General features: G+C 44.7%; 1 protein-coding gene across 4 annotated transcripts in view; it reads left to right on the top strand.

Moving 5' to 3' along the window:
• LOC141133431 (venom factor-like) overlaps window positions 1-27,424 on the top strand; it is a 681,995-nt gene that overhangs the window by 594,253 nt on the left and 60,318 nt on the right. For all 4 annotated transcript variants that reach the window (XM_073622818.1, XM_073622817.1, XM_073622816.1 and 1 more), the window contains one exon: window positions 6,237-6,372. In XM_073622818.1, the coding sequence (XP_073478919.1) occupies window positions 6,237-6,372 (136 nt within the window). Of the gene's footprint in view, window positions 1-6,236; window positions 6,373-27,424 lie in introns of those variants that run through there.

Below are 27,424 nucleotides of genomic sequence, written 5' to 3'. Positions count from 1 at the left end.
GCACCAACAAAATACGCAGCGCTTTACAACATGATGCCAGACAGTACAATTACAGTGCCTTGCAAAAGTATTCACCCCCTTGGCTTTTTACCTATTTTGTTACATTACAGCCTTTAGTTCAATGTTTTTTTAATCTGAATTATATGTGATGGATTAGAACACAATAGTCTAAGTTGGTGAAGTAAAATTAGAAAAATATATACATAAAACTAATTTTCAGAAATAGAAAACTGACGATTGGCATGTGCGTATGTATTCACCTCCTTTGTTATGAAGCCCATAAAACTATAGCATGATATGACACATAGGTGGAGTCTGAGAAACTGCACACCCCTAAGTAGTAAATCTTAAAAAAGCAGGAAGTTCCCCATGGGGTTTTCAAGCAGCAATTTGAGAGTCACAAACAGTATATTGTAAAAAATAGAATATTTTTATTTTTATTTGGACAAAAGACAAATGGAAACACTATACAAAAGTTAAAACGTGAGCTCTGGTTTACAACTATGCAAGACTACCAGAAAAGGGAAAAACGAGTGGACAATACCAAAGTTGATAAAATACAAATATGTCGACTTGTAGTGATGAAGTTATGTTGATGCCATCCAATATACAGGAGAAAAAAAGCCCCTGTGCATTTCGACCTAAATGTTTTGCGGTCTTCCTCAGGGGGTTCTCATATTTCTATGGGTACATGAAAGGCAAATTCTAGTCATTTGTGGTACCATGTATAATTGTAGTTATGTTATACATCTATTGTATATGTAAAGAAATGGTAGTCATTTCATATTTACCCTCTCCATAAAATAGGCTCACTAAACCAGAGATTTCTTGTTAAAATACACACATAACGATTGCAATTGGTTTTCCCCTTGGTGATTCTGGAAAGTGCTGAAAAAAGTCACGCTCGCCTCCACCTCCATTCCGAAGGGAGTCACCCCCGTATATAGAGCTTACAAGTGGTTACAGGTGGTTGGGCACCCCACAAGGAGATAAAGGCAAGACCTGGAAATTTATCATGATTAATGTAATTAGTATATGGTTTTTCTAAATATGTGTAAATATGATAATGGAATATGAAGGAAGGGGGAAGTTATTAAAATGGAAGTAGAAGATGTGATGGAGTGAAAACAGTGCGTCTATATATATTAAAGGAAATAAAATTATTTTTAAATTGATATTAAGTGAGCGAATTCATTAATTTGATATATTATCAAAAAGTTGTGGGAAGTGTCATTATTAGAAAAATGTGATAAATGGGAAAGGGGTGCATGAATCATAAATGTTTGATGTTGGAGTGGAAGCGAATAAATCAACTTATTAGTGAGTGTATGGTTGAATACTTCATGAGGGATGAATTTTGAAAAAAAAAAAAGAATGTGAGTGCCAAAGATGGAAGAGTGCTAAAAAAATAAAAACGTGAATGTGTGACGGGTGTGTGAGAAAAAAATAAATATAAGGTGCAAATAGGTGTTGAATTACATGCAGTGATAGAATATAAAAAGTGCAAGTGAGTGTTAAATGCATGCAGTGATGACCTTACTAAGTACCTGATTGTTAATGGTAATTTTTTAGAGGCTTTATCCTCCAAGACATGGAGCATAAAGTCCTCTATTTTTTCAAGGTTGGCAACTCTAAATGGATAGAAACATACAAGCTATTCATAAACAAGGTAAAAAGTGTGTATATGGCAATAGCTGTGATAACATCACCTTCTGATGCCATATGATCTTACCTCAAACGGTTAGGTGGTGTGCAGACTGGATTTGTCAGGGAACAACTGAGGAATATTCAATGGTTCACTAATTATATATCCCTATACTCAAGTTCTATACTTTGCAGGTGATGGGCTCAGGTGGTAATGTTCAGCAGGTAAAAGGCTTTCATGTCAGCCATCCCCCAGAGATTGAGGCGCCATCAAGCTGCTGTGCGCAGCTCTTCCGTGGCCACCTCAGCGTTCCGGAAGGCATTCCAGCCCCGGAAACTCCTGTTGCCTCCGACACAATACGCGTAACTAGGGGCGCGTTGGGCGCATGTGCAGAACACGGCACTTCCAGTATAGTGCAGGAAACTGCGCTGCGCACACACACCGTGCCTCAAATTGCTACTTGAAAACCGCACCAGGGAACAAAAAAAGCTCTGGTGCAACCAATTACCTTCAGAAGTCACATAATTAATGAAATGATATTCACCTGTGTGCAATCTAAGTGTCACATGATCTGTCATTACATATACACACCTTTTTGAAATGAACCAGAGGCTGCAACACCTAAGCAAGAGGCACCACTAACCAAACACTGCCATGAAGACCAAGGAACTCTCCAAACAAGTAAGGGACAATGTTGTTGAGAAGTAAAAGTCAGGGTTAGGTTATAAAAAAATATCCAAATCTTTGATGGCACAACAGCAAACCTGCCAAGAGACGGCCGCACACCAAAACTCATGAACTGGGCAAGGAGGGCATTAATCAGAGAGGCAGCACAGAGACCCAAGGTAACCCTGGAGGAGCTGCAGAGTTCCACAGCAGAGACTGGAGTATCTGTACATAGGATGACAATAAGCTGTTTGCTCCATGGAGTTGGGCTTTATGGCAGAGTGGCCAGAAGAAAGCCATTACTTTCAGCAAAATACAAAATGACACATTTTGAGTTAGCGAAAAGGCATGTGGGAGACTCCCAAAATGTATGGAGGAAGGTGCTCTGGTCTAATGAGACTAAAATTGAACTTTTTCGCCATCAAAGAAAACGCTATATCTGGCGCAAACCCAACACATTACATCACCCAAAGAACACCATCCCCACAGTGAAGCATGGTGGTGGCAGCATCATACTGTGGGAATGTTTTTCAGCAGTCGGGAATGGGAAACCGGTCAGAGTTGAGAGAAAGATGGATGGTGCTAAATATAGGGATATTCTTGAACAAAACCTGTACCACTCTGTGTGTGATTTAAGGCTATAACGGAGGTTCACCTTCCAGCAGGATAATGACCCCAAACACACTGCTAAAGCAACACTTGAGTGGTTTAAGGGGAAACATGTAAATGTGTTGGAATGACCTAGTAAAAGCCCAGACCTCAATACAATAGAAAATCTGTGGTCAGACTTAAAGATTGCTGTTCACAAGCGCAAACCATCCAATTTGAAGGAACTGGAACAGTTTTGCAAGGAGGAATGGGAAAAAATCCCAGTGGTAAGATGTGGCAAGCTCATAGAGACTTATCCAAAGCGACTTTGAGCTGTGATAGCTGCAAAAGGTGGCTCTACAAAGTATTGACTTTAGGGGGGATGAATAGTTATGCACATTGACTTTTTCAGTTATTTTGTTGTTTGCTTCACAATAAAAAAAAAATCTTCAAAGTTGTGGGCATGTTCTGTAAATTAAATGATGCAAATCCTCAAACAATCCATGTTAATTGCAGGTTGTGAGGCAACAAAACACGAAAAATGTCAAGGGGAAGGGGTTAATACATTTGCAAGGCACTGTACAATACAATTCAATACAGGAGGAGTCAGATGGCCCTGCTAATTAGAGCTTACAATCTAGAAGGGAGGGTCAAGTGATACAAAAGGTAATAGCTGGATGGAAAAAATAAAAGTACAGTTGTTAGATGTGTGCTGAATAGGCCTCTCTGAAGAGATGGGTTTTCAGGGATTGTCTAAAAGCAAACAGAGTATGAGATAATCGGACATATTGGGGTAGGGAATTTCATAGGATGGTAGAGGCTCGGGAGAAGTCCTGGAGGCGATCATGGGAGGAGGTGACAAGAGAGGAGGTCCCAACCATGACACTACCTGCCTGGAGTTTGCATGTTCTCCCTGTGCCTGCATGGGTTTCCTCTGGGTACTCCGGTTTCCTCCCACACTCCAAAGACATGCTGGTAGGTTAATTGGCTTCTGTCCAAAATTGGCCCTAGTATATGAATGGGGACCTTGGATTGAGGGTAGGGACTGATGTGAGTGTGCGATGTACAGGGTTAGGGACAATTGTAAACATGCACCCACACTCACTCAGGTTGAACTGGATGGACTGGTGTCTTTATTCAACCTTACAAACTATGTAATCTAGAGAGCAGGAGTTCTTGGGAGGAATGAAGAGAACACTTAGATTGGTATTTTGAGACTAGGTTACTGATGTAGCTGGGGGATGGGTTGTAGATGGCTTTGTAAGTTGTTGTTAGTATTTTGAACTTAATTTGTTGGGTGAGCGGGATCCAATGGAGGGATTGATACAGAGTAGTAGCAGGCACTGAGTGGTTGGTATATGACATTTGCTGTTAGGAGGGGTCAACAGGGTGCTGTATATATTTTCCTTAAAAAACATTCCTCAAGAGCCCTTAGCCTTGATGCAAGCAAGAGGCTGCCTCTTGGAAGGATGTATGCAAGTTATGCAAATGCCAAAATTTCTTGATGGGTTGATCAGTCTGGTAGAGCATGCATGCAGATTTTCCTATATAATGCCCACATTTGATGCTGATCCTACATGATTGAAAGAACTGAAATCTAAAGAATGAAAGGGCTGAGCCAGGAAAGGCTGGGGAGGAGAGGGGTAGATAATACCTCCAGCCAGCAAATGAGTTGAGCTCTATATGACTTGCTGCAGCTTCTAATGCACACTGTGAGAAACCCACAGTGGGCAGTGAAATCAGAGAAAGCTATTTCAGTACAGGAGAGGAGCCTATACAATTGTGCAAGACTGAAGGGAAGTGCACCTTTAAATGCACATATAATCTTTTGGGAAATTTGTTATTAAAATGAATGATATGGAGGCAGGGTCTCCTTAAAAATACACAATGGTTGAAATGGTACAACTCTTGAGCATATAATATAGCAAACAAAATAGCATGTTTGCTGGGATCAGAGTTCTTGTGTATGTTTTACTTAGAATTGGATGGTAGGTTTGGCTTTGGAGGCTGAAATGTCACTCCTCTTGCCCATTTAAGCACCAAAAGATGTATTCTTCTTCAATTATATTATATGCACCTCATCTCCCTGTCAATAGCACTACTATCAGCCTGTCCCAGCATGCCAAGGTTCTAGGTTTAACCCTGGACTCTGAACTATCCTTTCGGTCCCACATCCAAACACTTTCCAAATGTTGCCGTCTCAACCTCCGCAACATCTCCAAAATATGCCCCTTCCTAACCAATGACACCACAAAACTCCTAATTCACTCCCTGGTCATCTCCCGCCTTGACTACTGCCTCCTCACATGATTATCTTTACACAGGCTATCCCCCCCTGAAGTCCACCATGAATGCTGCTGCCAGGCTCATCCACCTTACCAACTGCTCAGTGTCTGATACCCCTCTGTGTCAATCCCTCCATTGGCTTCCACTCACCCAACAAATGAAATTCAAAATTCTAATAACTTATAAAGCCATCCACAACTCAGCCCCCAGCTACATCACTAACCTAGTCTCAAAACACCAACCTACTTGTTCCCTTTGTTCCTCCCAAGACCTCCTGCTCTCTAGTTGATGCTCTCATCACCTCCTGGACGTTTCCCGAGCCTCTCCCGTCCTCTGGAACTCCCTACCCCAATCTGTCCGACTATCTCCTAGTCTGCTTGCTTTTAGAACCGAGCAACTATATTTTTACTTTCTCCATCAGATCATCCCCCATGGCTATTACCTTTTGTATCACTTGACCCTCCCTCCTAGATTGTAAGCTGTAATGAGCAGGGCCCTCTGATTCCTCCTGTATTGAATTGTATTGTAACTGTACTGTCTGTCCTCATGGTGTAAAGCACTGCACAAACTGTTGGCGCTATATAAATCCTGTATAATGATAATAATAAGTATAATATTCTGCCATAATATGTCAGAAAAAAACATACTTGGATTTGATTAGTTACCGAAACCAAAAATTAGTACTTAAACCGGAGTTCCAACCAAAAGTGGAATTTCCACTTATCAGCCTCCTCCCCCCTCTGGTGCCACACTTGCAACCTTTTGGGGGGAGGGGGAGCGGCACCCGTTTTGGACAGGTACTCGTCTCCACTTCTGACAGATCTCACTGCAGCAAGATCACTCAGAAGTTCGGCCCCCCTCCTCCTTCCCTCATTACTGGGCCATTCAGTAGGGAACCGGCTGTGAAGCAGAACTCCTCTTTAAACGACTCTTGAACAAATGAGGCTGGTAATTTGAAATGTTACATGCATTTAATTTTGTCTAATAGTCGCTATGTTAATACATTTTTTTACTCTTCATTATTTTCTCCTGTTTAATTTTTTGGCAACAGGTACAGATGAGAAAGCTAAGGGCAAACAACGGAACTTTGTCAGTCACAATAAGTGCCGTAATTCCTTAGATTTGCAGAAAGGACGGGAGTACCTGATCTGGGGAGTCTGGGAGGACCTTTGGGACCAACCAGATGGGTAAGATATTCCATTCACAAACTCTCATAATAAAGCACACTTGTTAAAAAAAAAATCAGTTTCGGCAAGCATCTACCAATGTGGCCTTGAGGGATTTTTTCTGCAGTATGAATTATGAAACTTTGATATAGCATCTCATCAATAAACATTCAACATTTTCGTAGATATAGGTTTTCTGCAATTGGTCAAAATACGTTTGCTGTTTGGATTAATTATTGTTTTCGGCATTGAATGGCTAAGGCAATTGGTCCAAACAGGGTTCCTTTGCAGTGTGGAGGACAAATAACATTTTAAAAAAATGTATTTTAGGTTTTACGATGACCATAGAAGTTAGAAAATGGTCAGACAGAACAGTCAGACGTGGGCAACGTTTTATAAACAGTACAATTGATGTGTTCCTTGAGAATATCTGATCAGGGCTATGGTACACTGCCCTATGGACATTGCATTGTTGACTGTCATCTAATGTCTCTGGACACTTTGTATTATAAAACTGTCCTAAGTACCTTTATGATAACTCACTTACTTGTTTCCCATCTTAATTAACATAAGAGCTTTTGATGTTACAAATGCTGATAATATATGGACTTTCAAGATGTTAAATTCACAGAAATACCTCATTCCAATGATGCAGTGGTTAATCCCTCACTGGCTGTTGTCATCTTCTCTGCAGTTATACGAAATATAATTTGCAAAGTATAATTGCCACATCACTACTGTATATCTAGTCTGGCATCTTGAAACATAGTAGTATCAATAAGTGGGACTTTTGAGGCACAACATTGTTTTTCTATTTTAAAACTTATTTTATTAATTCATCTAAAATTTAATATTTGTACATAAAATAATTTATATGACATTATACACAATCATAAAAATCAATATTGACAGTATGATGTATCTTCTTCACATATGATGATTTTAAAGGCTTGATGCATTTCCTGGAACTAGTCCACTTCCTCAGGAGCCAGAGATACACAATTTATTCAGCAAACAATCTAGGTAGAATAACAATCCATTTTAAAAGTGATTGTTGACGGATTGTTCTTTTTTTTTTTTTTTTTTTTTTTTTGACGGATTGTTATTCTACCTAGATTGTTCGTTGTATAAATTGTGTATCTCTGGCTCCTGAAAAAGTGGACTAGGGAAGCATGTGGCCTGGCCATCTTGTGCCCAATAGAGATGAGCTTCAAGTTAGCATCGACCGTTTGTCGAATTTCGAACGTTATGGGCCCTTCGCGCCAAATTCGAGTGGCTCGTCACGGCCCATAATTCACTGCGGCGTCGCAGTGCATTGCTGGCTGAGGATGCGGGTCATAGTACATGCTTGGCCAATCACAGCGCCGTCTCTACAGAGAGCTGTAATTGGCCAAAGCCAGGGTGGCTTTGACCAATTGTAGCTCAGGGGGTTTAGTACACGCCCAACACTATATAACGCCGCCTTTGTGGCGGCCTTGTGTAGTGTATGCGGCGGCAGCGGAGAGATAGACAGAGAGACAGTGTCATTTGATTTAAGTTAGATAGAGTAGGCAGGCGAGTCAGTTAGCTGCACTTACAGTGTATTGTGTGTGTGTATATATATATATATATATATATATATATATATATATATATATATATGCATCCTAGGTTTTGTGTGTGTGTGAGTGTGTGTGTATATGTATATATATTTAGCTAGATCCGTTCCTGTTATTCTCTTCCTACTGACAGGCAGGCAGGTGTTTTTACAGTTTTTACAGCTACCTGAAGAAAATTGCTGGTGTTCTTCTGATCCTATTAGTCCTATTAGCTACAGTATTTGCAATTAGTGTAGTGCGTCCTCTGCACAGTGTGCACCTAAAGCTACCTGAAGAAAATTGGTGGTGTTCTTCTGATCTTATTAGTACCGCAGGCAGCTGCAGTGTTTACAAGTTAGTGTGCACAGTGTGCACCTAAAGCTACCTGAAGAAATTTGGTGGTGTTCTTCTGATCTTATTAGTACCATAGGCAGCTGCAGTATTTACAAGTTAGTGTAGTGCGTCCTCTGCACAGTGTGCACCTAAAGTTACCTGAAGAAAATTGGTGGTGTTTAGGGTTGAGCCGAACACCCCCCTGTTCGGTTCGCACCAGAACTTGCGAACAGGCAAAAAATTTGTTCGAACACGCGAACACCATTAAAGTCTATGGGACACGAACATGAATAATCAAAAGTGCTAATTTTAAAGGCTTATATGCAAGTTATTGTCATAAAAAGTGTTTGGAGACCTGGGTCCTGCCCCAGAGGACATGGATCAATGCAAAAAAAGTTTTAAAAACGGACGTTTTTTCGGGAGCAATGATTTTAATAATGCTTAAAGTGAAACAATAAAAGTGTAATATCCCTTTAAATTTCGTACCTGGGGGGTTTCTATAGTATGCCTGTAAAGGGACGCATGTTTCCCATTTTTAGAACAGCCTGACAGCAAAATGACATTTCAAAGGAAAAAAAGTCATTTAAAACTATTCGCGGCTAATAATGCATTGCCGATCCGACAATACACATAGAAGTTCATTGATAAAAACGGCATGGGAATTCCCCACAGGGGAACCCCGAAACAAAATTTAAAAAAAAAATGACGTGGGGGGTCCCCCTAAATTCCATACCAGGCCCTTCAGGTCTGGTATGGAATTTAAGGGGAACCCCGCGTCAAAATAAAAAAAATGGCGTGGGGTCCCCCCAAAAATCCATACCAGACCCTTATCCGAGCACGCAACCTGGCAGGCTGCAGGAAAAGAGGGGGGGGGAGAGAGAGCGCCCCCCTCCTGAACCGTACCAGGCCACATGCCTTCAACATTTGGAGGGTGCTTTGGGGTAGCCCCCCAAAACACCTTGTCCCCATGTTGATGAGGACAAGGGCCTCATCCCCACAACCCTGGCCAGTGGTTGTGGGGGTCTGCGGGCGGGGGGCTTATCGGAATCTGGAAGCCCCCTTTAACAAGGGGACCCCCAGATCCCAGCCCTCCCCCCTGTGTGAAATGATAAGGGGTACTTGTACTCCTACCATTTCACTAAAAAACTGTCAAAAATGTTAAAAATGACAAAAGACAGTTTTTGACAATTCCTTTATTTAAATGCTTCTTCTTTCTTCTTTCTTCTATCTACTATCTTCCTTCCGTTTCTTCCTCCATCTTCGTCTTCCTCCATGCCATCATGGATGCGGAGCGGCTCGAAAAGAAGATGAAGACAAGAAGATGAAGACAAGAGTGGAAGCCTCTCTTCATGCCATCATGGATGCAGAGCGGCCCGAGGAGAGGGGAAGAAGACGCCGACACCGCGGAGGAGATGCCGGACGAGAACACCGGAGGAAGAACCAGAAGTACCAGAAGAAGAAGATGGAGAAAGAAACCGAAAGAAGATAGAAGACAGAAGAAAGAAGAAGCATTTAAATAAAGGAATTGTCAAAAACTGTCTCTTGTCATTTTTAACTTTTTTGGCAGTTTTTTAGTGAAATGGTACACTTACCATTTCACACAGGGGGGAGGGCTGGGATCTGGGGGTCCCCTTGTTAAAGGGGGCTTCCAGATTCCGATAAGCCCACAGACTCCCACAACCACCAGCCAGAGTTGTGGGGATGAGGCCCTTGTCCTCATCAACATGGGGACAAGGTGTTTTGGGGGCTCCCAATGTTGAGGGCATGTGGCCTGGTACGGTTCAGGAGGGGGGGGTGCTCTCTCATCCCCCCCTCTTTTCCTGTGGCCTGCCAGGTTGCGTGCTCGGATAAGGGTCTGGTATGGATTTTTGGGGGGACCCAACGCCATTTTTTTTTAAATTTTGACGCGGGGTTCCCCTTAAAATCCATACCAGACCTGAAGGGTCTGGTGTAGATTTTGAGGGGGACCCCACGCCATTTTTTTTTTTTTCTTTGGCCGGGGTTCCCCTTAATATCCATACCAGACCTGAAGGGTCTGGTATGGAATTTAGGGGGACCCCCCACATCACTGCTCCCAAAAAAACGGCCGTTTTAAAAACTTTTTTTGCATTGATCCATGTCCCCTGGAGCAGGACCCAGGTCCCCAAACACTTTTTATGACAATACCATGAATATAAGCCTTTAAAATTAGCACTTTTGATTTCTCCCATAGAATTTTAAAGGGTCTTCCGCGGCATTCGAATTTGCCACGAACACCCCAAATTGTTCGTTGTTCGGCGAACTAGCAAACAGCCGATGTTCGAGTCGAACATGAGTTCGACTCAAACTCGAAGCTCATCCCTAGTGGTATTTTTCTGATCCTATTAGTACCGCAGGCAGCTGCAGTATTTACAGTTAGTGTAGTGCGTCCTCTGCACAGTGTGCACCTAAAGCTACCTGAAGAAAATTGGTGGTGTTCTTCTGATCCTATTAGTACCACAGACAGGCAGCTACAGTATTTACAGTTAGTGTACTGTGTCCTCTGCACAATGTGCACCTAAAGCTACCTGAAGACAATTGCTGGTGTTCTCATACTAATAATACTACAGGCAGGCAGTTGATTCTGCTAGCTATGTTATCAGTATATATATATATATATATATATATATATATATATATATATATATATATACATCCCAGCTTTGTGCAGCTACATCTCACTTCAGGCCATTAGTATATCTGGAATAGGGATGAGCTTCGTGTTCGAGTCAAACCCATGTTCGACTCGAACATCGTCTGTTTGCCCATTCGCCGAATTGCGAACGATATGGGCTGTTAGCGCCAAATTTGTGTGGCGCGTCAAGGCCCATAATTCACTGCGGCATTGCAGTGCATTGCTGGCTGATGATTGGCCAAGCATGCACTATGACCCGCATGCTTGGCCAATCACAGCGCCGTCGGTAGAGAGAGCTGTAATTGGCCAAAGCCAGGGTGGCTTTGGCCAATTATGGCTCAGGGGGTTTAGAACAAGCCCCACACTATATAAGGCCGCCTGCACAGCGGCCCTGTGTAGTGTGTTCCGGCGTGCTTAGAGAGAGAGAGAGAGAGAGACAGTGTCATTGCATTTGAGTTAGCTAGATTAGGCAGGACAGTCAGTGAGTTAGCTGCACTTAGTGTATTGTGTGTATATATGCATCCCAGGTGTTGTGTGTATATATATATATATATATATATATATATATATATATATATATATATATATATATATATACACTGTATTCAGTTTAGCTAGATCCGTTCCTGTTATCTTCCTACTGACAGACAGGCTTGTCTTGTTACAGTATTTACAGCTACCTGAAGAAAATTGCTGGTGTTCTTTTGATCCTATTAGTACCACAGTCAGGCAGCTAGACTATTTACAGTTAGTGTAGTGCGTCCTCTTCACAGTGTTCAGTTAAAGCTAAAAGTTAGTTTAGTGTGACCTCTGCACAGTGTTCAGCTAAAACTACAAGTTTGTGTAGTGCGTCCTCCTCACAATGTTCAGCTAAAACTACAAGTTAGTTTAGTGCGACCTCTGCACAGTGTTCAGCTAAAGCTACAAGTTAGGGTAGTGCGTCCTCCTCACAGTGTTCAGCTAAAACTACAAGTTAGTGTAGTGCGACCTCTGCACAGTGTTCAGCTAAAGCTACAAGTTAGTGTAGTGCGTCCTCCTCACAGTGTTCAGCTAAAACTTCAAGTTAGTGTAGTGCGACCTCTGCACAGTGTTCAGCTAAAACTACAAGTTAGTGTAGTGCATCCTCCTCAGTGTTCAGCTAAAACTACAAGTTAGTGTAGTGCGATCTCTGCACAGTGTTCAGCTAAAGCTACAAGTTAGTGTAGTGCGTCCTCCTCAAAGTGTTCAGCTAAAACTACAAGTTACTGTAGTGCGACCTCTGCACAGTGTTCAGCTAAAGCTACAAGTTAGTGTAGTGCGTCCTCCTCACAGTGTTCAGCTAAAACTACAAGTAGAAGGTTGGTGGTGTTTTCCTGATCCTATCACTACCGTAGGCAGCTAAATAAGCTACAAGTTATTTTTTTGCGAGCTCTGCACAGTGCTCACCTAAAGCTACCTGTAGAAGGTTGGTGGTGTTTTCCTGATCCTATCACTACCGCAGGAAGCTAAATAAGCAACAAGTTATTTTTTTGCGAGCTCTGCACAGTGTTCAGCTAAAGCTACCTGTAGAAGGTTGGTGGTGTTTTCCTGATCCTATCACTACCGCAGGCAGCTAAATAAGCTACAAGTTAGTTTTTTGCGAGCTCTGCACAGTGTTCAGCTAAAGCTACCTGTAGAAGGTTGGTGGTGTTTTCCTGATCCTATCAATACCGCAGGCAGCTAAATAATCTACAAGTTAATTTTTTGCGAGTTCTGCACAGTGTTCAGGTAAAGCTACCTGTAGAAGGTTGGTGGTGTTTTCCTGATCCTATCACTACCGCAGGCAGCTAAATAAGCTACATGTTATTTTTTTGTGAGCTCTGCACAGTGTTCACCTAAAGCTACCTGTAGAAGGTTGATTGTGTTTTCCTGATCCTATCACTACCGCAGGCAGCTAAATAAGCAACAAGTTATTATTTGATTGTGACACACCACTCTCCTCCACCCCTCCTCTTCTTCTTCCTCCATGGCCTCTTCCTGTGCTTTTTCCTCAGAACCAGCAGTGCTCTATAGGCGTTCAAGGGGCTACGCAAGTACGCAGGCCAAAAGATGCCATGTGGTGCTTGAGCTGGTGTACTTGGGGGACAGGAGCCACACTGGGGCAGAGGTTCTGTCAGCTCTGCAGGGGCAGGTTCAGAGGTAGTTGACGCCATGCCACCTTAAGGCAGGAATGGTGGTTTGCGTCAATGGCACCAACCTCCTCTCTGCCCTCCGACAGGGACAAATGACCCATGTGCCCTGTTTGGCTCACATCCCTAACTTGCTGGTGCAGCAGCTCTTGGGCAGGTACCCGGGCTTACAGGATGTCCTGAGGCAGGCCAGGAAAGTCTGTGTGCATTTCCGCCAGTCATATAATGCCAGTGTTCGGCTTGCAGATCTCCAAAAGGAGTTTAAAGTGGCCCAAGAACCACCTAATCTGTGACATGCCCACCAGGTGGAACTCAACGTTGGCCATGCTGCAGCGGCTGCACATGCAGCAGAGGGCCATCAATGAGTACCTGTGCGACTATGGCACCAGGACAGGGTCAGGGGAGCTTGTTTTTTTTCCCCACGCCAGTGGGCCATGATCAGGAATGCATGCACTGTCCTGTCACCATTTGAGGAGGCCACGAGGATGGTGAGCAGTGACAGTGCATGCATCAGTGACACTGTCCCCCTTGTCCACCTGTTGGAGCACATGCTGCGTGGAATAATGGACAGGGCACTTGAGGCAGAACAGAGGCAGGAAGAGGAGGACTTCCTTAACTCTCAAGGCCCCCTTTATCCAGACAGTGTTCCTGCGTGCCCGCCCATCACACAGGAAGAGGACGAGGAGGAGGAGGATTGCGTGTCATGGACATTTGGTTGTACGCAGAGCACACAGCCAAATCTCCTGTTTCTAATCATATATAACAATTTCGTCTAATGATATAAATGCATCTCACCTTTTGATCGTATCCATCCTTTGCCGTAGCTCATCCTCTGGTGTGTGCCTCATGCTTACAAATAGACCCAACACATGCTTCTTACATTCTCATCTTAGCCTCCTTTATTCAAAAGACCACAAAAGCAATCACAAACAGGAAGCCCTGGCCCCAACAGCCAATCGCTCCCTTCACAGGATATGACCTCAGCCTCACAGGATATGACCTCACAGGATGTGAGTGACCATATAAGGATTTAACAACAGAACACAAAACAACCACCAATTACTACAGGACATGATACAATATACTAAATGATGATGACTAAAGTTCCTCGTGCATGGGATATTATCTGCAGGTGTATGTCATGGCACCCCAAACATGTTGATCAGGCATACCAGGGGTGACAAGAGCAAACCACCACTAAACCGATAATGTCTTTGCAGAGTGAACGCATCCCCCACCAGACGGTCGTTCTGTGCATTGCACAGGGGCCCTTTCCTGGCAGAAATGTCCTCTCTCCACAAACACCTCTCTCCAAACACCAGGAAGTTTTCCACTACCTAACAGGTCTCAACCACCGTCAGTCTGCCCCAGTCAGCTCTTTAGAGTGGGCTGCGATTGTACAGACACTGGGAGACTCTTATGACAATACATTAATATTAAATTTTCCACAACATGCGTCAGTATGGAGGTGGAGCCTGGCACTCAGCATCAGCAGCAGTCTTTAAGGGATCAGTCCCAAGAAACACATGGACTTGTACATGGCTGGGAGGAGGTGGCTGCAGGCCATGTCGTCCTTAGTGACCTCGAGGACTCCGGACTGAATGCCTCAGCAAACCTACGCTGCATGGCCCCCCTGATCCTCCAGACCTGCGTAAGGATCCTTGTATTCGTGGTATCAAGGAGAAGGACCAATACTGGCTGGCAACCCTCCTTGATCCACGTTACAGGGGTAAGGTTGCTGACCTTATCTTGCCGTCGCAGAGGGAGCAGAGGATGAAACATCTTTGGGAGGTCTTGCAGAAAGGTCTGTGCAACGCGTTCCCAGAGACTGGGAGGTTACAAACTCCTGTTTCTGGACAATGTGTTGCTGAGGCTTCGGTCAGTCAAAGAAGGAGCGGTAGAGAAGGTGGCCATCTGATCGATGGGTTCAGACAATTTTTTAGTCCGCAGCCCCAAGGTATGATCGGTTCCAGCAACCATCGCCAGCGTCTGTTTTACATGGTGCAGGAATACTTAGGGGCAAGATCTGACTTGGACACCTTTCCCACCGAAAATCCTCTGGGTTACTGGGTCTTGAGGATGGATCACTGGCCAGAGCTTGCACAGTATGCAATTGAGCTACTGGCCTGTCCTGCATCCAGCGTTCTTTCGAAACGCACATTCAGTGCTGCTGGAGGCTTTGTAACCGATCACAGGGTGCGTCTGTCCACCGACTCGGTCGATCGACTGACCTTCATAAAAATGAATCAGTCTTGAATCACCACCAGCTACCAAGCACCTGATGCTGATGTAACCGAATAATTTTTTTTGAAATCTCAGATCCCTTCAAAGACTGCCTATGCTGATGCTGAGTGACTATCCTGAGTAATTATCCTCTTCCTCCTCAATGATCACGCTGATAGCTTGTAAGAACATTTTTGGTTCTGGACACCGCCACCAGTGCCTAAGGCCCAATTTTTCAGCCCCTGTTTAACAGGGGCGTGTAATTACAATTTTTGATGCAATACTTTGCAGCAGGGCTTGTTCCTGTGTTCCAACTAGAGTATCTGTGAGGGGTTTTGCTGTGTTGTGGCACCAGCACCAGTGCCTAAGGCCCAATTTTTCAGCCCTGTTCAACAGGGGTAGGGATGAGCTTCGTGTTCGAGTCGAATCCATGTTCGACTCGAACATCATCTGTTCGCCCGTTCGCCGAATTGCGAACGATATGGGCCGTTCGCACCAAATTCGTGTGGCGTGTCACGGCCCATAATTCACTGCGGCATCGCAGTGCATTGCTGGCTGATGATTGGCCAAGCATGCACTATGACCCGCATGCTTGGCCAATCACAGCGCCGTCAGTAGAGAGAGCTGTAATTGGCCAAAGCCAGGGTGGCTTTGGCCAATTATGGCTCAGGGGGTTTAGAACACGCCCCACACTATATAAGGCCACCTGCACGGCGGCCCTGTGTAGTGTGTGTTTTCCGGCGTTGAAAGAGAGATAGATAGACAGAGAGACAGAGTCATTTCATTTGAGTTAGCTAGATTAGGCAGGACAATCAGTGTGTTAGTTGCACTTACAGTGTATTGTGTATATATATATGCATCCCAGGTGTTGCATATATATATATATATATATATATATATATATATATATATATATATATATATATATATACACTGTATTCAGTTTAGCTAGATCCGTTCCTGTTATCTTCTTACTGACAGGCAGGCTTGTCTTGTTACAGTATTTACAGCTACCTGAAGAAAATTGCTGGTGTTCTTTTGATCCTATTAGTACCACAGTCAGGCAGCTAGACTATTTACAGTTAGTGCAGTGCGTTCTGCTCACAGTGTTCAGCTAAAACTACAAGTTAGTGGGGTGCGTCCTGCTCACAGTGTTCAGCTAAAACTACAAGTTAGTGTGGTGCGTCCTCCTCAGTGTTCGGCTAAACCTACAAGTTATTTTTTTGCGAGCTCTGCACAGTGTTCAGCTAAAGCTACTTGTAGAAGGTTGGTGGTGTTTTCCTGATCCTATCACTACCGCAGGCAGCTAAAAAAGCTACAAGTTATTTTTTTGCGAGCTCTGCACAGTGTTCAGCTAAAGCTACCTGTAGAAGGTTGGTGGTGTTCTCATACTACAGGCAGGCAGTTGATTTTGCTAGCTGCAGTATCAGTACATATATAGGCTCTGTGTCTAGTGCTAGTCGTGGAGACGGTGCATTATCATCATCAGCACATGGCCGTGGGACACGCTTGGCCTTTTTTCGGCAGCTGGCCGTGTTGAGCCGCAACATGCGGAAGACTTGGTCGAGTGGATGACCAAGCCGTCCTCATCCTCCTCATCCTCTCTCACCCATGCCCAGGGTACTTTGTCTGGCAAAGCAGCGGCCTCTTCCCTCGGCTCAATGTCACTGATGACATTGGCCTCTTCCCTCGGCTCAATGTCATCAGTGACTCCTTCCCTAGCCCCACCATGTCCTCCTGAGGAGTCCCTCGAACTGTTTGACCACAGTGTTGGGTACATGCTCCAGGAGGATGCCCAGCGTTTGGAAGGCTCTGATGATGATACTGAGCTCGATGAAGGCAGTAACATGAGCACGGACAGAGGGGGTGCCCAAGAAGGACAGCAATCTGGCAGTCATGCTCCCCCTGCTGCAGCATACTGCCAGGTTTGCTCCAGTGATGAGGAGGGAGGGGATGATGAGGTCACTGACTCAACGTGGGTGCCTGATAGGAGAGAGGAGGAGGAGGCGGCACATGACCAACGAGGCAGGATGCCCTCCAGGGGCCAGCCTAAGGGCAGCACATTGACTGCATCACACCCCAAAGCTCCACATGTGCAGGGCGCTGCAGTCTCTGCGCGTTATTCAAAAAGTTCTTTGGTGTGGGCCTTTTTGAGACGAGTGCATCAGATCGCACCGCAGCTATTTGCAACATATGTCTCAAGCGTATCTCGCGTGGCCAAAACCTTTACCGCTTGGGTACCACATGCTTGACCAGACATATGTTGACCTGCCATGCAGTTCGTTGGCAAGCGTATCTAAAAGACCCACACCAAAGAACAAAGAGGACCTCTCCTTGCTCCTCATCAGCTGAGATCTCCAACCCCACTATACCTTCAGTCCTCTCTGAGACCTGCACTGAGAGGAATGAAGGTGTAGAATTAGGTGTGTCACAGCCAAGTACTTGTGGGCAATCTGCTTTTGGTACACCGACGTCAGATTGTACCAGGCAAATTTCCCTGCCTCAGCTGCTGTACCGCAGAAAGAAGTTTGCTCCCAGCCATCCACATGCCCAGCAGTTGAATGCTAGCTTGGCAAAATTGCTAGCACTTCAACTGCTGCCTTTTCAGTTGGTAGACTCTGCCCCCTTCCGTGAGTTTGTGGAATGTGCGGTTCCTCAGTGGCAGGTACCCAAACGCCACTTTTTCTCACGGAAGGTGATTTTGGCTCTCTACTGGCACGTGGAAGGCAATGTCCATCCCTCGCTGGACAGGACGGTCAGCGGTAAGGTGCATATTACCGCTGACTCATGGTCCAGCAGGCATGGACAGGGATGTTACCTAAGTTTCACGGCGAATTGGGTGACTCTGCTGGCTGCTGGGAAGGATGGAGGACAAGGTGCAGTAGTGTTGGAGGTTGTTCCGCCACCACGCCTCCAAAATGCTAATGATTGTGACACACCTCTCTCCTCCACCCCCTCCTCTTCTTCTTCCTCCATGGCCTCTTCCTGTGCTTTGTCCTCGGAATCAGCGGTGCTCCGTAGGCATTCAAGGGGCTACGCAAGTACGCAGGCCAAAAGATGCCATGCGGTGCTTGAGCTGGTGTGCTTGGGGGACAGGAGCCACACTGGGGCAGAGGTTCTGTCAGCTCTGCAGGGGCAGGTTCAGAGGTGGTTGACGCCACGCCAACTTAAGGCAGGAATGGTGGTTTGCGACAATGGCACCAACATCCTCTCTGCCCTCCGACAGGGACAAATGACCCATGTGCCCTGTTTGGCTCAAGTCCTTAACTTGGTGGTGCAGCGGTTCTTGGGCAGGTACCCGGGCTTACAGGATGTCCTGAGGCAGGCCAGGAAAGTCTGTGTGCATTTCCGCCGGTCATATAATGCCAGTGCTCGGCTGGCGGACCTCCAAAAGGAGTTTAACCTGCCCAAGAATCACCTAATCTGTGACATGCCCACCAGGTGGAACTCAACGTTGGCCATGCTGCAGCGGCTGCACACGCAGCAGAGTGCTATCAATGAGTACCTGTGCGACTATGGCACCAGGACAGGGTCAGGGGAGCTTGTTTTTTTTCCCCACACCAGTGGACCATGATCAGGGATGCATGCACTGTCCTGTCACCATTTGAGGAGGCCACAAGGATGGTGAGCAGTGACAGTGCATGCATCAGTGACACTGTCCCCCTTGTCCACCTGTTGGAGCACACGCTGCGTGGAATAATGGACAGGGCACTTGAGGCAGAACAGAGGCAGGAAGAGGAGGACTTCCTTAGCTCTCAAGGCCCCCTTTATCCAGAAAGTGTTCCTGCATGCCCGCCGATCACACAGGAAGAGGAGGAGGAGGAGGAGGAGGAAGATTGTGTCGGTATGGAGGTGGAGCCTGCCACTCAGCATCAGCAGCAGTCTTTAAGGGATCAGTCCCAAGAAACACATGGACTTGTACATGGCTGGGAGGAGGTGGCTGCGGACCATGTCATCCTTAGTGACCCAGAGGACTCCAGGCCGAATGCCTCAGCAAACCTACGCTGCATGGCTTCCCTGATCCTGCAAAGCCTGCGTAAGGATCCTCGTATTCGTGGTATCAAGTAGAAGGACCAATACTGGCTGGCAACCCTCCTTGATCCACGTTACAAGGGTAAGGTTGCGGACCTTATCTTGCCATCGCAGAGGGAGCAGAGGATGAAACATCTTCGGGATGCCTTGCAGAAAGGTCTGTGCAACGCGTTCCCAGAGACTGGGAGGTTACAAACTCCTGTTTCTGGACAACGTGTTGCTGAGGCTTCGGTCAGTCAAAGAAGGAGCGGTGGAGAAGGTGGCCGTCTGACCGATGCGTTAAGATAAATTTTTGGTCCGCAGCCCCAAGGTATGATCGGTTCCAGCAACCATTGCCAGCGTCTGTTTTACATGGTGCAGGAATACCTAGGGGCAAGATCTGACTTGGACACCTTTCCCACCGAAAATCCTCTGGGTTACTGGATCTTTAGGATGGATCACTGGCCAGAGCTTGCACAGTATGCAATTGAGCTACTGGCCTGTCCTGCATCCAGCGTTCTTTCGGAACGCACATTCAGTGCTTTGTAACCGATCACAGGGTGCGTCTGTCCACTGACTCGGTCAATCGACTGACCTTCATAAAAATGAATCAGTCTTGGATCACCACCAGCTACCAAGCACCTGATGCTGATGTAACCGAATAATTTTTTTTGAAATCTCATATCCCTTCAAAGACTGCCTATGCTGATACTGAGTGACTATCCCTGAGTAATTATCCTCTTCCTCCTCAATCATCACGCTGATGGCTTGTAAGAACATTTTTGGTTCTGGGCGCCACCACCAGTGCCTAAGGCCCAATTTTTCAACCCCTGTTGATCAGGGGCATGTAATTACAATTTTTGATGCAATACTTTGCAGCAGGGCTCATTTCTGCGTTCCAGCTAGAGTATCTGTGAGGGGTTGCAGTATTGTGGCACCAGCACCAGTGCCTAAGGCCCAATTTTTCAGCCCTTGTTTAACAGGGGCGTGTAATTACAATTTTTGATGCAATACTTTGCAGCAGGGCTCATTTCTGCGTTCCAACTAGAGTATCTGTGAGGGGTTGCAGTGTTGTGGCACCAGCACCAGTGCCTAATTTTTCAGCCCCTGTTCAACAGGGGCATGTAATTACAATTCTTGATCTAATATTTCACAGCAGGGCCCTGTGAGGGCTTACAGTGTTGTGGCCACAACAACACCTAAGGCCCAAATTTCTGCTGAGTATATAGGGCAGGCCCCCACTTTCAAACATCTCACTTACAAACGACTCCTACTTGCAAACGGAAGGAGACGACAGGAAGTGAGATGAAATCTACCCCTAGGAAGGGAAATTCTCTCCTGTAAGAGTTAATATGGGAAAAACATTTCTCCTTTCCACTGATGCTTTCCAATCCTTGTTCCACAAAAAACCCCAAATTTTCAAAAAACATTTGTCATTGGGACAAAAAGTTTGGTGAACACTTCTGAAGAGGAGGACAGACAGCAAAACAAATGTCACAGGGGTGATAACCCTTCCCTATGTTTTCCAAAAAGCTTAAAAAAGATTTTTTGGCTGGAGCTAAACACGTTAAAAATGTACCCGTTCAAAATTACAAACAGATTCTACTTAACAACAAACCTACAGTCCCTGTCTTGTTTGCATCGCCTGTATACTGCTGTTCAGAGTATATAGGGCCTGGTGGCCCCACACCTTTCCTCATTTTAATTTGGGTGCGGGGTTCCACTTAATATCCATACAAGACTCAAATGGCCTGGTAATGGACTGGGGGGTACCCATGCCGTTTGTCTAACTGATTTTCATCCATATTGCCAGGACCCGACATTACATTAAACCCGCAAGCAGTTTTAAATTAGATTTTTTCATTTAAAAATGACATTTTGTGCAGGGACTGTTCTAAATACGGGAAACACGCGCCACTTTACAGGCATACTATAGACACACCCCAGGTACGATATTTAAAGGAATATTTTACTCTTTTTTTTTTTTTACTTTAAGCATCATTAAAATCACTGCTCCCGAAAAAACGGCCGTTTTTAAAAGTTTTTTTTGCATTGATACATGTCCCCTGGGGCAGGACCCGGGTCCCCAAACCCTTTTTAGGACAATACCATGCAAATTAGCCTTTAAAATGAGCACTTTTGATTTCGAACGTTCGAGTCCCATGGATGTCAATGGGGTTCTAACGTTCGTGCAAATTTTCAGTCCATTCGCAGGTTCTGGTGCGAACCGAACCCGGGGGTGTTCTGCTCATCCCTAAACAGGGGCATGTAATTACAATTCTTGATCTAATATTTCACAGCAGGGCCCATTTCTGCACCCACCAAGAGCGAGTGAGGACTTACAGTGTTGTGGCACCAGCACCAACCACCACCACCAAAGGCCCAATTTTTCTGCCCTTGTTCAACAGGGGCATGTAATTACAATTCTTGATCTAATATTTCACAGCAGGGCGCGTTTCTGCGCCCACCATGAGCTAGTGAGGACTTACAGTGTTGTGGCACCAGCACCACCACCAAAGGCCCAATTTTTCCACCCCTGTTCAACAGGGGCATGTAATTACAATTCTTGATCTAATATTTCACAGCAGGGCCCATTTCTGCACCCACCAAGAGCGAGTGAGGACTTACAGTGTTGTGGCACCAGCACCACCACCAAAGGCCCAATTTTTCTGCCCTTGTTCAACAGGGGCATGTAATTACAATTCTTGATCTAATATTTCACAGCAGGGCCCATTTCTGCACCCACCAAGAGCGAGTGAGGACTTACAGTGTTGTGGCACCAGCACCACCACCAAAGGCCCAATTTTTCTGCCCCTGTTAAACAGGGGCATGTAATTACAATTCTTGATCTAATATTTCACAGCAGGGCCCATTTCTGCACCCACCAAGAGCGAGTGAGGACTTACAGTGTTGTGGCACCAGCACCACCACCAAAGGCCCAATTTTTCTGCCCTTGTTCAACAGGGGCATGTAATTACAATTCTTGATCTAATATTTTACAGCAGGGCCCTGTGAGGGCTTACAGTGTTGTGGGTACAACAACACCTAAGGCCCAAATTTCTGCTGAGTATATAGGGCAGGCCCCTACTTTCAAATATCCAACTTACAAACGACTCCTACTTGCAAACGGAAGGAGACAACAGGAAGTGAGATGAAATCTACCCCTAGGAAGGGAAATTCTCTCCTGTAAGAGTTAATATGGGAAAAACATTTCTCCTTTCCACTGATGCTTTATCACCAATCCTTGTTTCACAAAAAACACAAATTTTCAAAAAACATTTGTCGTTGGGACAAAAAGTGAGGTGAAATCTTCTGAAGAGGAGCACAGACAGCAAAACAAATGTCAAGACCCAAAGGGCCTGGTAATGGACTGGGGGGTACCCATGCCGTTTGTCTCACTGATTTTCATCCATATTGCAAGGACCCGACATTACATTAAAGACGCAAGCAGTTTTAAATGACTTTTTTTCCTTTAAAAATGACATTTTGTGCAAGGACTGTTCTAAGCACGGGAAACATGCGCATCTTTACAGGCATACTATAGACACCCCCAGGTTTTTTTTTACTTTAAGCATCAATAAAATCACTGCTCCTGAAAAAAACGGCCGTTTTTAAAAGTTTTTTTTGCATTGATACATGTCCCCTGGGGCAGGACCCGGGTCCCCAAACCCTTTTTAGGACAATACCATGCAAATTAGCCTGTAAAATGAGCACTTTTGATTTTGAGCGTTCGAGTCCCATATACGTCAATGGGGTTCTAACGTTCGTGCGAATTTTCGGTCCGTTCGCAGGTTCTAGTGCGAACCGAACCGGGGAGTGTTTGGCTCATCCCTAGCTACAAGTTAGTGTAGTGCGTCCTCCTCACAGTGTTCAGCTAAAGCTAAAAGTTAGTGTAGTGCGTCCTCCTCACAGTGTTCAGCTAAAGCTGCAAGTTAGTGTAGTGCGACCTCTGCACAGTGTTCAGCTAAAGCTACAAGTTAGTGTAGTGCGTCCTCTGAACAGTGTTCAGCGAAAGCTACAAGTTAGTGTAGTGCACAGTGTTCAGCTAAAGCTACAAGTTAGTTTAGTGCGTCCTCCTCACAGTGTTCAGCTAAAGCTACAAGTTAGTGCAGTGCGTCCTCCTCAGTGTTCAGCTAAAGCTACAAGTTAGTGTAGTGCGACCTCTGCACAGTGTTCAGCTAAAGCTACAAGTTAATGTAGTGCGTCCTCTGAACAGTGTTCAGCTAAAGCTACAAGTTAGTGTAGTGCACAGTGTTCAGCTAAAGCTACAAGTTAGCGTAGTGCGTCCTCCTCACAGTGTTCAACTAAAGCTACAAGTTTGAGGAAAGAGAAAAATATCCTGGACGGCCGCACACCATAGAAGACATCTTTATTGATATGAAGAAATAAAATCCAAATGCAGTCACCTCATGTACAGGGAGGAACAGGAAAGATAGCTAACATGTTTCACGCCCCATCATGGCGCTTATTCATATGAGCTATGAATAAGCGCCATGATGGGGCGTGAAACATGTTAGCTATCTTTCCTGTTCCTCCCTGTACATGAGGTGACTGCATTTGGATTTTATTTCTTCATATCAATAAAGATGTCTTCTATGGTGTGCGGCCGTCCAGGATATTTTTCTCTTTCCTCAAGCTTGTGCAGAGCCAGCACCTGTGAGTTCCATTAGGGCGGGTGTCTTGATACGGATTTGAGAAATTGGAGCGGCAATCTTTCGCTTATAAAGCTACAAGTTAGTGTAGTGCAACCTCCTCACAGTGTTCAGCTAAAGCTACAAGTTAGTGTAGTGCACAGTGTTCAACTAAAGCTACAAGTTAGTGTAGTGCGTCCTCCTCACAGTGTTTAGCTAAAGCTACAAGTTAGTGTAGTGCACAGTGTTCAGCTAAAGCTACAAGTTAGTGCAGTGTGACCTCTGCACAGTGTTCAGCTAAAGCTACAAGTTAGTGTAGTGCATCCTCTGAACAGTGTTCAGCTAAAGCTACAAGTTAGTGTAGTGCATCCTCCGAACAGTGTTCAGCTAAAGCTACAAGTTAGTGTAGTGCGACCTCTTCACAGTGTTCAGCTAAAGCTACCTGTAGAAGGTTGGTGGTGTTTTCCTGATCCTATCACTACCACAGACAGCTACATTATTTGCACGTTAGTGTAGTGCGTCCTCTTCACAGTGTTCAGCTAAAGCTACCTGTAGAAGGTTGGTGGTGTTTTCCTGATCCTATCACTACCGCAGGCAGCTACATTATTTACACATTAGTCTAGTGCGACCTCTGCACAGTGTTCAGCTAAAGCTACCTGTAGAAGGTTGGTGGTGTTTTCCTGATCTTATCACTACCGCATGCAGCTACATTATTTACACGTTAGTCTAGTGCGACCTCTGCACAGTGTTCAGCTAAAGCTACCTGTAGAAGGTTGGTGGTGTTTTCCTGATCCTCTCACTAACGCAGGCAGCTACATTATTTACACGTTAGTCTAGTGCGACCTCTGCACAGTGTTCAGCTAAAGCTACCTGTAGAAGGTTGGTGGTGTTTTCCTGATCCTCTCACTAACGCAGGCAGCTACATTATTTACACGTTAGTCTAGTGCGACCTCTGCACAGTGTTCAGCTAAAGCTACCTGTAGAAGGTTGGTGGTGTTTTCCTGATCCTATCACTACCGCAGGCAGCTACATTATTTTAACGTTGGTGTAGTGCGACCTCTGCATAGTGTTTAGCTAAAGCTACCTCTAGAAGATTGGTGGTGTTCTCATACTACAGGCAGGCAGTTGATTTTGCTAGCTGCAGTATCAGTATATATATATATATATATATATATATATATATATATATATATATATATATATCCCAGCTTAGTGCAGCTACATCTCACTGCAGGCCATTAGTATGCCTGGAAGGCCAACAAGGAGAGGCAGACAGTCACAAGCCAATAAAGGAGGGCAAGCAGGCTCTGTGTCTAGAGGCAACAGTGCTTTTCATGGAGACGGTGCATCCTCATCAGCATGTGGCCGTGGGACACGCTGTCCTGCATCCAATGTTCTTTCGGAACTCACATTCAATGCTGCTGGAGGCTTTGTAACCAATCACAGCGTGCGCCTGTCCACCGAATCGGTCGATCGACTGACCTTCATAAAAATGAATCTGTCTTTGATCACCAGCTACCAAGCACCTGATGCTGATGTAACCGATTGATTTTTTTTAACGTGAGATCCCTTCAAGACTGCCTATGCTGATGCTGAGTGACTATCCTGTTATGCTGAGTCACAATCCTCTTCCTCCTCAATTTTCATGCTGATAGCTTGTAAGAACATTTTTGGTTCTGGCTCGGCCATCAGTGGCCAAGGCCCAATTTTTCTGCCCCTTTTTAACAGGGGCGTATAATTACAATTTTTGATGCAATACTTTGCAGCAGGGCTCATTCCTGCACTCCAACTATAGCATCTGTGAGGGGCTGCAATGTTGTGGCACCAGCACCAGTGCCTAAGGCCCAATTTTTCAGCCCCTGTTTAACAGGGGCGTATAATTACAATTTTTGATGCAATACTTTGCAGCAGGGCTCATTCCTGCGCTCCAACTATAGCATCTGTGAGGGGTTGCAGTGTTGTGGCACCAGTGCCTAAGGCTCAATTTTTCTGCCCCTGTTCATCAGGGACATGTAATTACAATTCTTGATCTAATATTTCACAGCAGGGCCCATTCCTGTACCCACCAAGAGTAACTGTGAGGGCTTACAGTGTTGTGGCAACACCAACACCTAAGGCCCCAATTTCTGCAGAGTATATAGGGCCTTCCTACCCCTAGGAATGGAAATTCTCTCCTGTAAGAGTTAATATGGGAAAAATGTGTCTCCTCTCCACTGATGCTTTATCACCAATTCTTGTTTCACTAAAAAACCCACATTTTCAAAAAACATTTGTCATTGGGACAGAAAGTGAGGTGAAATCTTCTGAAGAGGTGAACAGACAGCAAAACAAATGTTTAAAAATAGATTTTTTGGCTGGAGCTACACTTTAAAAATGTACCAGTTCAAAATTACAAACAGATTCTACAACAAACCTACAGTCCCTGTCTTGTTTGCACCGCCTGTATACTGCTGTTCAGAGTATATAGGGCCTGGGGGCCCCACGCCTTTCCTTTTTTTAATTTGGGTGCGGGGTTCCCCTTAATATCCATACAAGATCCAAAGGGCCTGATAATGGACTGGGAGGGGTACCCATGCCATTTGTCTCACTGATTTTCATCTATATTGCTGGGACCCGACATTTCATTAACCCCGCATGCAGTTTTACATGACTTTTATTCCTTTAAAAATGTCATTTTGTGCAGGGACTGTTCTAATCACAGGAAACACATGCCACTTTACAGGCATACTATAGACACCTCCCAGGTACTATATTTAAAGGAATATTTCATTTTTTTTTCACTTTAAGCATCATTAAAATTATTGCTTCCGAAAAAACAGCCATTTTTGAAACTTTTTTTGCATTGATACATGTCCCCTGGGGCAAGACCCGGGTCCCCAAACCCTGTTTAGGACAACAACTTGCATATTAGCCTTTAAAATTAGCACTTTTGATTTCGAATGTTCGAGTCCCATAGACTTTAATGGGGTTCTAAAGTTTCGGTCTGTTCGCAGGTTCTGGTGCGAACAGGACCCTTTCCCTACCACCAGTACTGTTTTGGATTCCGAACAAAATTCTGATATTATATCTACCCCTGATCAGATTGTTGAATATATATGAAGTGTACACTTCTAGAAATAATCTCCCCTGAGACAGATTCAGCATGAAAGCCATTTCTGAAATTTATTTCCTCTTTTTCCTCAGACAAAGAATAAGGCATATGCAAAACATATTATTGTGACAATATATGAGAGTTTAACAGTTTCAGCAAGTTTAGCAATTAATCATAGCTATTATTGTGTACCTTGGTAACTTCCTTTCCTAGACGTTGGATGTTATGTTGATGTCATGTCTGTCTTGGGTGCAGTTCTCGGAAAAGAGGCACAGTTTTATAATTATTTGCGTTTCCGCTTCAAAGTGGGGGGGGACTAGCAGCTATCTGAATTTTAGAGTTAAGATTAACAACAATATTACATTTGAAAAATGTGTTTTTAAAACAGCTTACCTGTAAAATCCTTT

This window comes from Aquarana catesbeiana, linkage group LG03 (genome assembly GCF_042186555.1).
Source record: "Aquarana catesbeiana isolate 2022-GZ linkage group LG03, ASM4218655v1, whole genome shotgun sequence".
In the NCBI taxonomy this organism is placed as follows: domain Eukaryota; kingdom Metazoa; phylum Chordata; class Amphibia; order Anura; family Ranidae; genus Aquarana; species Aquarana catesbeiana.
The sequence above is the reverse complement of the archived record's forward strand: the minus strand, read 5'-3'. Positions and strand labels throughout refer to the sequence as shown.